Raw genomic sequence first — 15,397 nt, forward strand, 5'->3', positions numbered from 1 at the left:
TCCGCCATAGTCGAGCAGGACTGGAGTCACACCTCGTCAGGCAGACGTGATGACCGTCCATTATCTGGATCGTCCTTTCTCACGTAAGCAGTGAAATCTGACGATCTGCAGTAAACTCCGGCCCTGCCTGCCCCGAGCTCGGTGGCCCCCCGCGACTCAGGAGGGGTTCTGTAATCTGTGTTTGCTATCCATTAAAGGGGACGTAATCTAAACCATGATTTATACAGTTTTAATGACATCAAGGACTGTGGTTTTTATTAGGAAACATGAAGCCGGAGTAGTTCTTCCTTACATGGACTCAGGAGAGAAATGCTCCACCCCGGCCCAAATGTGAATCTATGGTTGTCAGTACAAAATATGGGGGAGATGTCAGAAATCTGGGGGCACAAGATTTAAAGTTTGGGGTGTTGCATGATTTGTGGCAGGTGGGCAATGTTTTCTACACCAGTGCGATCAAGCGGTCATCAGATTGGACCCCCATCATATACCTAATACCGGGTTTACATCACGATTTTACCAATAGCGTCCCAAATCTGGGTTCTACATCAGATCGGATTCCCATCAGAAATCTAATACTAGGGTCCCAAATTTGGGTGCTATATCAGAACTGACCCCCATCATAAACCTAATACTGGGGTCAACATCACGATTTTACCAATAGCGTCCCAACTTTGGGTTCTAGATCAGATCGGATCCCCATCATAAACCTAATACTGGGGTTAACATTATGACTTTACCAATGGGGGTCATAAATTTGGGTGCTATATCAGATCAGATCCCCATCAGAAACCTAATATTGGGGTCAACATTATGATTTAACAAATGGGGTCCCAAATTTGGGTGCTATCTAACGTATTTTTAGGATTATCAGACAAACTTCCTCCCAAATTTTTGGGAGGCAAATGAGGGGTGTGTTTTATAATCTGAATGTAGCTTACCAGGGGTGGTAAAGAATGGTAACTGGGGTCTGCGTGCGGCTGGGGTCTGCTGGGGGCTGCGTGCTGCTTGGGGGCTGCGTGGCAGGCGGTGAGGCAGTGACCATCATGAAGATATCGAGGGTGTGGGCTTCAAATAATGACGCTCTCGGCTCAGGATTCCATCTGCGCATGCGACGCCTCCGGCCCATTAACGTCCCAGCAGTGGACTTAAGGAAAATGGCACCCGGAGGTGACGCGTGCGCAGCTCTGTTTGTCATTGAGCTGATAACTTAATATCTGCGTATGCGCCAACTCCAGGCGCCATATCTTTGAAGCCCGCTCCGCCGACAGTTTCTCGATGTCTGGTTCACAGCGCCACCAAGCATCTGGGACATCCGCCGCACCACCCTGCTCCATGACGACAGCCTCTGCCTGCTGTGATGCCTTCAACCCCCCCCCCCCGACTGCACCACCACCGCCGCTGCTGCCAGCCCTGCTCCATGTCCGCCTCCGCCTGCCATGAATAAACTACCCCCCCGCTCCACCGGATTAGAATAGAAGACCGACACTTTTTTTTTTTTTTCTCTCTCAATTTGGGGCTTATTTTATAATCCAGTGCGTCTTATACAATGAAAAATATGGTATCTCTCTCCAATACTGTTTTTGATAATTGTTACCAAAGTTTAGGGAAACCCCTTTTAAATCTGTCTGTACACATTAAAGGGGATTTTCCAGGCCTGTACAAAACTTCACATTCAGAGCTGAATCTTAACAGTGTGTATATTGCATACCATCTAGATTCGGCTTGGGCCCTTATATTGTCATACTAAGACCTGTGGCTTTTTTTTTTTTTTGCAAAACCACAACAAACCGCAATAGCGACAAAGCCCGGTCTATTTACATGAGGTTTTGTGGTGCGGGGATGATACCACATGTGAGCGCGACACAACACTGAATGGGAAAGGGACAAAGGGGGGACATGTTTGTGCCGCGCCCGATAGTTAGGACGGCTGGGAATTTTATAATTGCTCTCCAGACTGTTGTCTATGGGGGGTGCAGGGTGCGGGGAGGAGGGCGAGACCTTGCAGTTTTGCTTCTCTCCTACAGTTCCTGTGCAAAAAAAAAAGTGCCGCCTCCGCAGTATGGAAGGTGACTCCGCTGGATCTGGGTCACCTTTGCCTGTTGCTAGGCAATTGCACAAACCCGTTCGGGCACCGTCTGCCGGAGAGTTATTAGGACGCCATAATTAAATGCTTTACAGTAACGAGGGAGACTGACGAGTCCTGGACTTTCCCAGTGTGGGTAGATGGGAGGGAAAATGGCTTTTTACTGGAATACCCCTTTAGTGGAGGGTCCTGAGGATCGAAAGGTCATCGAAGAGAAAATACAACTACGTATCATGTAACCCACAGTTCTCTATTCACAACTTTAATATTAAAAATTGAGAAGTGAGTGCGAAAAATACAGAACTTCCATAGGGTCTAGTTTTGCATTAATAGTTTTATTGCGTCACTATAAGAACCCGGTCCTTCTGTTATAAAATGTGCATCAGATCGCTGCTGGTGGATTTTAGAGGGGTTTATTGGAGACCATTGATTACTCGGGGACATCCTACATTTCTGCACCTGAAGATTGAGGTAGAAATCTACGATCTGCACTGTGTCCTGGTCACCGATTTAGGACAGTCCTCCGGTGCTGCAGGAAGACGCGGCCTTTAAATCCTGCTTTGGTTGCAGGACCCGTTCATGGGATCTCAGCCTTGATCCGAGCCCCCCCCCCCCCCACTCCCCACCTTGCTCTGCTGAACCCCATAGATCTCAAAACTGATGGGATCTACTGATAAGAGCTTCCAACCCTCTAATCCCTCCGCACCCTTTACCTAGACGCCCTCCACCATTTACAGACAATAAAAGGCGTTTCTCTATGACCAGACTCGTCCCACTATTGTTTGCCATTTCCTACTGGGACCAGTAATTTGAGTTGCAGCAAAGTGCAGATCCCATCTGTTATGGGGACGTTTCCTGATGCAGTACAGTGTCTCGACACTAGGAGGCAGCGCAGTCCATCCTCTAATGATTGTGTCCATCACTTTTCACTACTTTGAAATATATATATATTTATTTATATATATTAATACATTTTTTTCCCCTCTTTTGCAGGACTGGCAGCCACCGTTTGCTGTGGAAGTTGATAACTTCCGTTTCACACCACGTATTCAGAGGCTTAATGAATTAGAGGTGAGTCAGAAGATTTTAATTGGCTTTTTGCTTAAAACTGGTGATCTTAGATGGCAGTCAGGCTATATACTTGTTCTGCCAATGGGTAGCCCTTACAGCACCTTACATATTCACTCTCTGCAAGGGCTGGAGCCAACGGGTACCCAAAAGGTCCCATCAGTCCTTATAAGAGAAATACTAAGGCCACTTTCACACTTCGTTCCTCTCCCCACTCATAGGTTGCCTCTGGACCCCCCCCACAAAACACGTTTTGGACGCTTGCGCTGACTGGGCCACTGACCGCACCATTTTTGGGGTTATACGCTTATTGGAGGTGGACACCCAGACGTAGCAGACTGCGTCTGTCCACCTCCAGTAAGCGTATACTCCTGAAAATGGTGCACGGTGACTCTTGTCTGCACCATTATAGTCAGTGGCCCCGTCGGCGCATGCATCCGAAACCCGTGTTGTGGAGGGTTCAGATGGAAGCCCTGATGGGACTATTGAGCAAAGCAAAAAGGTCCGTGGAGACTGTTAGGAGTCTCGACGCGGAAAATAGCCAGATATTCCTTCAGGAAGGACCTAGCCAAGGAGTGGCTTTTTTTTAGGAGACCACCATAACCACCATATTAAGTGGTCCTTTTAGTCAATATCGAACTCTTGACAAGTTTAAAGATATGACAAGGGAAATACCAAAGCCAGGGACCATTGAACAATGAGAGGAACTCAATGTGAAAGTGGCCTAATAAAGACCCTTTTGGAGACGTTTCCTCAGGGTCCATGATCTTCACGTTGTACCACAAGCTCCATTAGGCCAACTCATTAAAATGTGCTCCTGTTAGGCATTGGCATAATGGAGAAGTTTACGTCGGCCTCCTGCACTCCATTTTGAGATGAGTGATCTCCACAGGAATCCCTCCATTGTTTTTCTGTGATTGTTTTATGACCATTGCAAAATGTCAATGGGACTATTAAATTGGATATTTACTTGCCATAAAATCCTTCTGTCCTTGGGCCGTGTCTTAAGGCCACGTCACACTAAGCAACATCGCTGCTGAGGCACAACTTGCTAGCGATGTTGCTGTGTGTGACATCCAGCAACAAACTGGCCCCTGCTGTGAGGTCGTTGGTTGTTGCTGAATGTCCTGGACCATTTTTTTAGTTGTTGCTGTCCCGCTTTGAAGCGCACATTGCTGTGTGTGACAGCGACAGAGCAACAACTAAATGTGCAGGCAGCAGGAGCCGGCTTCTGCGGACGCTGGTAACCAATGTAAATATCGGGTAACAAAGAAGCCGTTACCTTGGTTACCCGATATTTACCTTCGTTACCAGCATCCGCCGCTCTCACACTGTCAGTGCCGGCTCCCTGCATACACTGCCGGCACTGACAGCTGAGAGCGGCGGACGCTGGTAATGAAGGTAAATATAGGGTAACCAAAGGAAGGGCTTCTTGGTTACCCGATGTTTATCGTGGTTACCAGCGTCTGCAGAAGCCGGCTCCTGCTGCCTGCACACGTAGCAGAGTACACATCGGGTAATTAACCCGATGTGTACTGTGGCTAGGTGTGCAGGGAGCCAGCGCTAAGCGCTGTGCGCTGGTAACCAAGGTAAATATCGGGTTGGTTACCCAATATTTACCTTAGTTACCAAGCGCAGCATGCTTCCACGTGTAGCGACGCTCCAGCAATCCCTGCCAGGTTAGGTTGCTGGTGGGATCGCTGGAGCGTCGCTTAGTGTGACATCTCACCAGCGACCTCCTAGCAACTTACCAGCGATCCCTATCAGGTTGTATCTTTATTGGGATCGCTGGTAAGTTGTTTAGTGTGACTGGGCCTTTACCCATCCTGTGACCGTCCAAGATAATGACTGAAGGCAATCTGAGCAGTGAGGAAAACTTGGATTTTAGTTCTTTTGATAAAATCCCTTTGTCGTTGAATACGTTGGGGCGGGCAGGACTGTGGGTATACGCCCGGCCACTAGGAGGCTCAAAACTGAGTGACTCGATTCAGTGGGATATAAAGGCTTAGACAGTCACATAAGGCAGCTCCGTTGAGTGCCAAAACCGGTAGGAGAGCACTGCGAAAACTAGGTATGATTTTCTAACCAGCAAACTTGACCCCGGAGAAGAAAAACCTTCCTAAGGGTGATCAAACTAACTCTGGAAAGAAAAGTAATAAAAACATGGTGGAATCTTAGCCCCACCTAATGTATTCATCAAGAAAAGGATTTTACGATGAGTACAAATATTCAATTTACTCAATAAAATTGGGGCACACGTGACAGTGTGACGTCCTAAATCCATCCCGGATGGGTGGGAAACATTAAATCATATGGACGAAGTGGAGGCCATGGCGAGCAGAACCGAGGAACAAAAAAACAATTGATGACCACCATGGTGAAGTTAACCATAGCTTGTAGCAATCCCATTTGAATATGATCACAAATGAGGCTGCCGGGGTAAAGTGGCCCATCAGAAAACACGAGAAGGAGCTCGTCCAAGGCTTCTATTATAGATTTCGATGGCCGTGATCAAATCCAGTGCAGAATACCTTCCTACGGATGGGAGGAAGAACAGGCAACAGTTGAATGATGGTCCTTACTGTCATAAAAGCTAAAATTACCTTATTGGAGGGGAGAGTTGGATGTAGGGTTTGCAAGGACGCGGATATTTAGCAAACTCCACATACAGAGGCTCCTAAAAGATTAGAAAGGACAGTCTCCTAGATCCACTGGATACCTGTAAAGACGGGTGTACTTGGCACTCGCTGGAGAAAGGACTTGACCTGCTTGCGGTAATCAAGGGTGCCAGAGAGGCAAAACCAAATCCAAAGTGGGCTGCAGAGAGGAGCGGTCCCAAGGGGTGGAAGGATGGGTGCTTGTACTAAGAAGTAATAGTTCTAAGTGCGGTGGCAAGCCTTGGCCATTAGGGATATACAGGCCTAGAGTGATTTTGTTGAAGACCCCCAGATGTTAGAAGCTCGGCCTTAACGGATACAGGTGCATCTATGGTAAGGGAGGGGAGGGGGGGGGGCAGCCAAGATACGGAAAGCTGTCACGATGAACATGAGGAGACCACAGAGTGACTGTCACAGTAGTGGATGAGGTCTGAGCCATTCCCGGCGACGCCAGTCATGAGCTGCCAGGATCACGGACTTGCTCTTTGCCATAAACCGAAGAGGAACATGAGACCAGGAGGGGATAAAGAGAGAGAAGGTAGAGGGAACTTCACTGTGGATGAGCTCTTCACTACATGGTCCAAGTCCTGCGGGTTCTTCGACCTAAAATATAGAATAGAGCTCTGCTGTTGAGGTGGGATAAGAAGAGATCCATACCAGGAGGAAGATGGCTAAAGGCCCTCAGAGAAGCCCACATACCAGGATCTAGGCTTTTGTTAGCTGAGAAATCCACAACCTCATCGTCCAACTCTAGGACGTAGTTTGCCAGAAGAGCTGAAATGAGGCTCCGAGTGAAGGATTCTGGTGCCCTTCCGCTTGGCCAAAGGGCTCTTGTTGCCCATCACCACCTCCCTAGTACGTATTAGTAGGCCAACACCATTTTGGTAAAGGGCACGTTTCCTATCAGAGTTAATGTCATCGAAGGAGGCCCATCATCAAAAGGGCTAGTATAGGACCTGACTGGCTGGGGGAGTCTGGGATGGCAGATGCTCCAGAGACTTGCCCTCAGACTGGAAAAATCGGTTCTTGGTACTTAAGGGCTGGGTGACGGACCTGGGACCTTAGCGCCTGAGGGGATTCGAAAAGGTCCTGGTCAGACACAGGGATAAGACCTTAAACTCGAAGGGGACTTGGCTGGTGACCAGTTTGTGCAACATCACAGAGAGAGGGACTCTAACTGCATGTTAAGTGGTTTTCTACATCGTAAGTAGGCAACATGGGAGTAGCTCTGCCCAGAGGGTCTCCGGCTGCAAGAGGACATGACACTTGACTATCAACAAACTACAAAAGAAAAGGGGGTCCACAAGGGCACCTCCAAAATTGGGAGCAGATCCAGATCTGTCACTGGTGAAAGAGTTGGCCAAAGAGAGCCAGAGGCAAATCTCTGTAGATGAGAGTGCTGGAATGGAAAAGGGCCTCTTCCATGTGTCCTCTGTCCCAAACCGTGTCTAAAGAACTGAATTGATGGTATAAAGATTGCGGCCCGAGGACTGAAGTAGATGGGCCTCCCGGAGTTCAGGTGTGAGGGGCGCAGAAGAGACCTGATACAGGTAGTGTCTGTCTCCAATGGACATTAGGTTCAAACTGAGCTGCCTCGTTTCTGAGGGGAGGGTATGATCCACGTCTCTCGATGTCAGGGGGTATACCTGCTGTTCTGCGTTCCCGAATGTTATTAACAAGAAAGACGTTTGGGAAAATTCCTAAGACCACATCCACATCCAGTGATAATGGACGTGTGTGTGACATTTCGGGACCGCATAGTATGGTGGGTGGCAGTCATGCCAAGGAGGACCAAGTGGTGGTTTGGTGCGTTCATGGGACCTGGATGACTGCTCTCCGGATGGATCCACCAACCGCATATTAGCTAACTTGGTTGGAATTAGAGGTCCATGAGGACAATCCTCTTGGACGGGCCTCCAGGGTGATGTGGTTGGCATACTGGCCTCAACAAGCTCTTCTGTCGACACCTGGGGATCTTTGTTACTAACGCAGTTAGTGCTCCAGTCTCGATTTCATGAAATGCCGGCCCCATTTAGAACAGATGACTATAATTAATTGACCACCCCCTCCACCCTAGGTTTTGGTTCTTTCTTGGCTAAGTAAATCGGTAATACACTCCCTGGGTGATGCGGTCGGCTAAGAGGTGGGATTTTTGCCCTCCACAGCATGACTCTGCTAAACCGCAGCCATTGCATTGTTGGTTGTAACTTTGAAGCGAGGACTTTCCTGGTGATGTATCCAGTGGATGAAGTACAGAAGAAAGGTCCAACGTTGGTCTGCTGATGAGGACACGATACACCCTATACCGTCGGGTTATAAAAGGCTCTTCCCCAGCGTGGGTGGCACTTGTACCACGCCAGGTCCAACCACTAATTAAGGGGGAGAAAAGTCACTGTTGAAAAGAGATCCAGACTGAGTCGGTGGTCTCTTACAGGGGCTGAGTGTGGAGCTAGGCCTGACGGAAGAGACCTCGCACTTCCGCACCTTAGAGATGGATATTAGACAATGATCCAGGAGTGATCAGACATCGTGCTGCAGGGAGAGGACTAGAGGAAAAGTTCTGGGGGCCTGTGGAGAGCACCGCTCATACCCCGGCATAGAAATTAGAGGAGCCAAAAAACTGTCAACCCCCACCCTGGATTTTTACCATTTACTCTGGGACAAGACTTATTGTTTGTCCAGACACCTAATCATCTGCCAAATAAGCAAAGTTTTGAAAAGGGTCAATTTAAGAATTTAAGCTTTAACTCGACCTTCCCACCCCTCTGTAACAAAGTTTGTCAGCAATTTCAGTGCCGGATCTCCGGAGGTGGATGTGCCGGGGTCACGTGGCAGAACAATCACACATCGGGGCAAATAGATGATGATTTATATTGCGGAATGTAATATTTAAGAAGCAGCGGTCCAAGTAGTGAACAACCCCTTAAAATTCGATCAAGCCGGAAACCCCTTTTAAGTTTAATTGGCATATAAATGTTTGGCATTAAGAGTTTTCACTCACTGACAGCAAAGAAATTGCTCAAAAAGTGCATGGGAAAGCTATAGAGCTTTCATAGATTCAGTAATTGTTAATGTATATTGTAACTCTTAGCTTTTGTTTTTAATTATTTTTTTTCCCCCCCCCCAATTTTCAGGCAGAAACTAGAGTGAAGTTGAATTACTTGGACCAAATCGCCAAGTTCTGGGAGATCCAGGGGTCGTCGTTAAAGATTCCCAATGTGGAGCGAAGAATCCTGGACTTGTACGGCCTGAATAAGGTGATTTGTATATTGTGCGCCGGTAGATTTAAATATGTAAATGGTGAAGGAAAAAAATATATATTATATATATTATATTAAAAAAATATATATTAAATTAAAAAAATATCTTAATTTTAAAAATATATTACATTTAACAATATATAATTTTTTTTTAAATGTAATATATATTTCTTTGTCGCTCCATTGGGAGACCCAGACAATTGGGTGTATAGCTTCTGCCTCTGGAGGCCACACAAAGTATTACACTTTAAAAAGTGTAACCCCTCCCCTCTGCCTATACACCCTCCCCGTGGACCACGGGCTCCTCAGTTTTATGCTTTGTGTGGAAGGAGGCACATCCACTCATAAAAAAAAAAAAAAAAAAAAAAAAAAGATTTCTCATACACAGTATGACGGAAGAAAAGAGGTCCCCTATGGGGTCCCCGGCATGCTCCCTTCTCACCCCACTATGTCGCCGGTGTTGTTAAGGTTGAGGTACCCATTGCGGGTACAGAGGCTGGAGCCACATGCCGTCTCCTTCACCATCCCTTATGCGGCTCTGGGAGAAGTGGGAGCCTCATCGGTCATTCACCTGCTGAGACCGTGCTCCATCCGCAGCCCCTGGTGGAACCTGCCGGACCGGAGCGTCTTCACCCCCAGGGACCGGGCCCTGCACCTTCAAGGTACTGTGTCCCCATGTGGGGACTGTACAGGGAGAGAGGTCGCCCTTCTCCCCGGAAGCGCCGTCCGTTGTTTTTTCATCGGACTTCCGCGCCGACCGTGCCTGCTTGTCGGGCACGGCCTTAAATTTAGTCCCCGGCTTCACCGCGGCCTAGTCGCGAAAAATCCCGCCCCCGGGCCTGCCTGTCAGGGGTAAGGGCGGGATTACCGACAGAGGGCTGGAGCATCTTTGCATGTCTCCTCTCCCCTTTCATTGACCACTATGGGGCCTCCAGATTCCCGCCTTTCTTCGGCGCTCCATTGGGAGACCCAGACGATTGGGTGTATAGCACTGCCTCCGGAGGCCACACAAAGCATTACACTAAAAAGTGTAAGGCCCCTCCCCTTCTGGCTATACACCCCCAGTGGGATCACTGGCTCACCAGTTTTCTGCTTTGTGCGAAGGAGGTCAGACATCCACGCATAGCTCCACTGTTTAGTCAGCAGCAGCTGCTGACTATGTCGGATGGAAGAAAAGAGGGCCCATACTAGGGCCCCCAGCATGCTCCCTTCTCACCCCACTTTATGTCGGCGGTGTTTGTCAAGGTTGAGGTACCCATTGCGGGTACGGAGGCTGGAGCCCACATGCTGTTTTCCTTCCCCATCCCCCCTCAGGGCTCTGGGCGAAGTGGGATCTTACAGGTCTCCAGGCACTGAGACCGGGCTCCATCCACAGACCCAGAGAACCTGCTGGATATGGAGCTGAGTATCGTCAGGGACAGGCCCTGCTACATTAAGGTACTCTGTGTCCCCGGGCAAGCGCGCACACACACACCAGCATTGCTGGGAGTGTTAGTGCGCCGGGGGCAACAGCGCGGAGTGCTCGTGCTATTATTCACTACAGCTTTGCTGAGTGACTTTATGTATTGGGAACTGCCGCGCCGGCCGCTGCTGGGTGTTTTTTACATTGTGGCGCGGCTGGGACTTGTGGTGCGCCGGGGACTTCCGCGCTGGCCGTGCACATGGACGGCCGCGCTTATTACTCGAGTCCCCGGCTTTGCGGCCTAGTTTTCGTTTCGTTCCCGCCTCCAGCCCTGCCAGTCAGGGGTGAGGCGGGACGCTGTACAGACAGTCAGCGCCGAGGGCTGGAGTCTGCTTTGCATTCTCCAGCCCCCTTCACTGGACACAGTGGGACGCCAGTTTCCCGCTCTTGTCTGGGGCACGCCCACGGCCCGCCCCTCGTCACACGAGCTGGAGAAGGACGCCGGCAGCCATTCCTGCACGCAGTCCGAGCTGGGGAACGGAGAATGCTCTGGGCAACCACTCACAGGGCTCTGGCGACCACACACCCGCGTTATAGGCGGGCGGTAAGCAGCACCTGAAGTGCTGACCCCACTAAATACCGAAGTGTCCATTTGTATTTTATGCTTGTATGCTATACACTGCACTGTACGGTCGCTATCTTTGGCTATATGCCCTCCTAGATGGCGAGATAACAGCAGCAAAAAAGCAAGGGTGCTAAGGCACAGTTTTTCTAGGCTGCTTGTATTGCATGCGCTGAAGTGTTCATTTGTACTTATGCTTGTATGCTATACATTGCACTGTACGGTCGCTACTCTTGGCTATATTCTCCTAGAGGGCTGGACAACAGCAGCAAAAAAGCATGGGTGCCAAGGCACAGGCTTTATAGGCTGCTTGTATTGCATGTGCTGAAGTGTTCATTTGTACTTATGCTTGTATGCTATACATTGCACTGTACGGTCGCTACTCTTGGCTATATTCTCCTAGATGGCTGGACAACAGCAGCAAAAAAGCAAGGGTGCCAAGGCACAGGCTTTCTATGCTGCTTGTATTGCATGTGCTGAAGTGTTTATGCTTGTATGCTATACATTGCATAGATGGCTAGAATACAGCAGCAAAAAAAAGCAACACAGGCTTTCTATGCTGCTTTTCCTGCATGTGATACTGTTCCACCGGCAGGTTCCACTGACCCCCATTGTGTGCAATGCTCCCCTGTAGCACTTGGTCAGCCGGGGTCTCTACTAGAGGTGGCCAAAGGAACCACCTGTGAACCCTGTCCAGGGACAGGGACGGAGTTGCAGTTTCGGCTGATAGATTGTCATGGGATAGAGACTTTGCAGTCCAGACAGGCCATGGGCAATCTTGATTAATGCTCCCTGGCCACCCTCATTTGGAACATAATCAGTGCTCCGGGGGGGGGTCCCAGGCATTCCAGGGTGAAGGCTCTGACACGGACGGCAGTCCCAGACAGCCTAAGCGAGCTCGCTGGGTGCGGCACTCGGCTTCATCACTGGTCAGGGTCCCAGCAGAGGACTCTCTGTATGATGAGGCAGACGTAGCTGATCAGGGCTTTGGTCCTGACACCGCTCTCAATCCGGATACACCGGATGGTGACGCCATAGTGAATGATCTTATAGCGTCCATCAATGGAATGTTGGATAATGCTCCCTCAGCTCCCCCAGGGGAGGAGTCAGCTTACAGCAGGAAAAATCCTTTTTCAGTATCTCATGCGTATATTGAGTACTTTTCTGGCCACGCTGACTTCAGAAAAGCAGTTCAGAAACACCACGCTTACCAGATAAGCGTTTTCTCCAAACGTATTAAGGATACACGTTATCCCTTCCCCCTGACGTGGTAAAGCGCTGGACCCAGGGTCCAAAGGTGGATCCCCCAATCTCCAGGCTTGCGGCTAGATCCATAGTTGCAGTGGAGATGGGACGTCGCTTAAAGATGCCATTGACAGACAGATGGACCTCTGGTTGAAATCTGTCTGTGAAGCTATCAGCGTGTCGGTTGCTCCGGCATTCGCAGCCGTATGGGCACTCTAAGCTTTTTCAGCTGGTCTTGCGCAGCTGGTCTTGAGCACATGTACATCTGTGCCGCAGGTGGTGTCCTTAACCTCGCAATGTCTGCATTGCGACTTACCCTAGTAATGCTGTCCTGGGGGGACAGTCGAGGTTTCGGTCCTTCCCAGGCTCGGGCAGGTCCCAATTGTCCTCGTCCAAAAGGGCTCAAAATGCTCAGAGGGGCTCAAATTCCGGCCGGGCTCAATCACGCCCAAGGAAGGCTGCAGGAGGAACCGCTACCAAGGCGGTCTCCTCAGGACTTCAGCTCTCTCTCTCCGCATCCGCGGTTGGTGGCAGACTCTCCCGCTTGGCGACATTTAGCTGCCGCAGGTCACAGACCGGTGGGTGAGAGACATTGTGTCTCACGTGTACAGGACATTCCCCCCCCCCCCCCCCCACCGAGCCGATGCTCTTCTGCAGGCAGAAGGAGTGGTAATCCCTGTTCCTCTTCAGGAACAAGACACGGTTTTTTCCTCCAATCTGATTGGGGTGCCAAAAAAGGGTGGCTCTTTCCGTTCCGTTCTGGACCTAAAACTGCTCACCAAGCACGTGAAGGCCAGGCGGTTCCGGATGTAACCCTCCGCTCCGTCATTGCCTCAATGTCTCAAGGAGATTTCCTAGCATCAATAGATATCAGGATGCTTATCTCCACGTGCCGATTGCTCCAGAGCACCAGCGTTTGCTAAGTTTCGTTATTGAAGACGACCATCTTCAGTGCGTAGCCCTGCCCTTCGGTCTGGCGACAGCCCTACGGGTTTTCACCAAGTTCAGGGCAGCAGTGGGAGCAGTCCTGCACTCTCAGGGTCACTCTGTGATCCTTACTGGGACGATCCACTTGTCAAGGCACCCTCTCAAGAGGCATGCCAACACAGCCTGAACGGGGCGCTGGAGACTCTCCAGAGTTTCGGGTGGATCATCAACTTTTCAAGGTTACATCGGGCACCGACCCAATCGCTGACATATCTGGGCATGGAGTTTCACACTCCCTCAGCGATAGTGAAGCTTCCGCTGGACAAGCAGCGTTCACTACAGACGGGGGTGCAGTCTCTCCTTCAAGGCCAGTCACACCCCTTAAGACGCCTCATGCAGAGGCAGTCACTTTCGCGCAGTTTCATCTGCGTCCACTTCAATGGGACATGCCTTGCCAATGGGTTGGGGAGTCGACGTCCCTAGACAGGAACGTTTCCCTTCTCAGACGGTCAAGGACTCTCTTCAGAGGAGTCCATCCTTCAGATCAATGTTCTGGAAATCTGGGCAGTGTATCTTGCCCTGCAAGCCTTCCAGCAGTGGCTGGAAGGAAAACGGATCCGAATTCAGTCGGACAATTCCACAGCGGTGGCAGACATCGCCCACCAAGGCGGAACACGCATCGCCAAGCCTACCAGGCAATCCGGCGGATTCTGACGTGGGTGGGGGACAGAGCATCCACCATATCCGCAGTTCACATCCCGGGCGTAGAAAATTGGGAAGCAGACTTCCTCAGTCGCCTGGGCATGGACGCAGGGGAATGGCCTCTGCACCCAGAATGGTGTCAGGAAATCTGTAGCAGCTGGGGGATGCCGGACGTCGAACTAATGGCGTCTCGGCACAACAACAAGGTCCCGATTTTCATGGCGCGGTCTCACGAGCAAAGAGCTCTGGCGGCAGGCGCCCTAGTTCAGGATTGGTCGCAGTTCCAGCTACCCTATGTGTTTCCACCTCTGGCACTGTTGCCCAGAGTGCTACGCAAGCTCAGCTCCGCTTGCCGCCGCGCCATCCTCGTCGTCCCAGACTGGCCGAGGAGGTCGTGGTTCCCGGATCTGTGGCATCTCACGGTCGGCCAACCGTGGGCACTCTCAGACCGGCCAGACTTACTGTCCCAAGGGCCGTTTTTTCCACTGAATTCTACGGCCCTGATCCTGACTGTATGGCCATTGAGTCCGAGATCCTAGCGTCTTCAGGATTATCTCAAGACGTCATTGCCACCTTAAGACGGGCTAGGAAGCCGACGTCTGCCAAGATCTACCACAAGACGTGGACGTTATTCTTATCTTGGTGCTCTGCTTCGGGAGTGTCTCCCTGGCCATTTGCGTTGTCTCCTTTTTCCTCCCTTCCTGCATCTGGATTGGGAAAAGGTTTGTCGCTCGGCTCCCTTAAAGGACAAGTCGCAGCGCTGTCGGTTTTCTTTCAGAAGCGCCTAGTACGACTTCCTCAGGTGCGCACGTTCCTGCAGGGGGATTATCACATTGTCCCTCCGTACAAGAGGCCGTTAGACCCATGGGATCTGCACAGGGTATTAATTGCTCTCCAGGAGCCGCCCTTCGAGCCTCTGAGGGATGTTTTCACTTTCTTGACTTTCACAGAAAGTGGCCTTTCTGGTAGCGGTCACGTCTCTTCGGAGAGTGTCCGAACTAGCAGCGCGGTCATCCAAAGCTCCCTTCCTGGTGTTCACCAAGATAAGGTAGTGCTGCGTCCGATCCCAGAGTTTCTCCCTAAGGTGGTATCCCCTTTTTATCACAATCAGGATATCTTCTTACCTTTCCTTTTATCCATTTCATCGATATGTAATGGCTTTGCATTGTTGGATCTGGTGTAGAGCACCCAGAATCTACATTCCCGCACGGCGCCCCTGCGCCGCTCGGATGCACTCTTTGTTCTTGTCACTGGTCAGCGCAAGGGATCGCAGGCTGCAAAATCCACCCTGGCTCGATGGATCAAGGAACCAATTCTTGAAGCCTACCGTTCTGCGGGGCTTCCGGTTCCATCAGGGCTGAAGGCCCATTCTACCAGAGCCGTGGGTGCGTCCTGGGCATTACGACACCAGGCTACGGCTCAACAGGTGTG

At 50.4% G+C, this 15,397-nt stretch overlaps 1 protein-coding gene across 2 annotated transcripts in view; it reads left to right on the plus strand.

Moving 5' to 3' along the window:
- The window catches only part of KDM5C (lysine demethylase 5C), a 106,860-nt gene that overhangs the window by 2,812 nt on the left and 88,651 nt on the right, over window positions 1–15,397 (plus strand). For both annotated transcript variants that reach the window (XM_075324276.1, XM_075324277.1), the window contains exons 3-4: window positions 3,077–3,154; window positions 8,943–9,065. In XM_075324276.1, the coding sequence (XP_075180391.1) occupies window positions 3,077–3,154; window positions 8,943–9,065 (201 nt within the window). The remainder of the gene's footprint in view (window positions 1–3,076; window positions 3,155–8,942; window positions 9,066–15,397) is intronic.

The sequence above is a fragment of the Anomaloglossus baeobatrachus genome, chromosome 9 (assembly GCF_048569485.1).
Source record: "Anomaloglossus baeobatrachus isolate aAnoBae1 chromosome 9, aAnoBae1.hap1, whole genome shotgun sequence".
NCBI classification, from domain to species: domain Eukaryota; kingdom Metazoa; phylum Chordata; class Amphibia; order Anura; family Aromobatidae; genus Anomaloglossus; species Anomaloglossus baeobatrachus.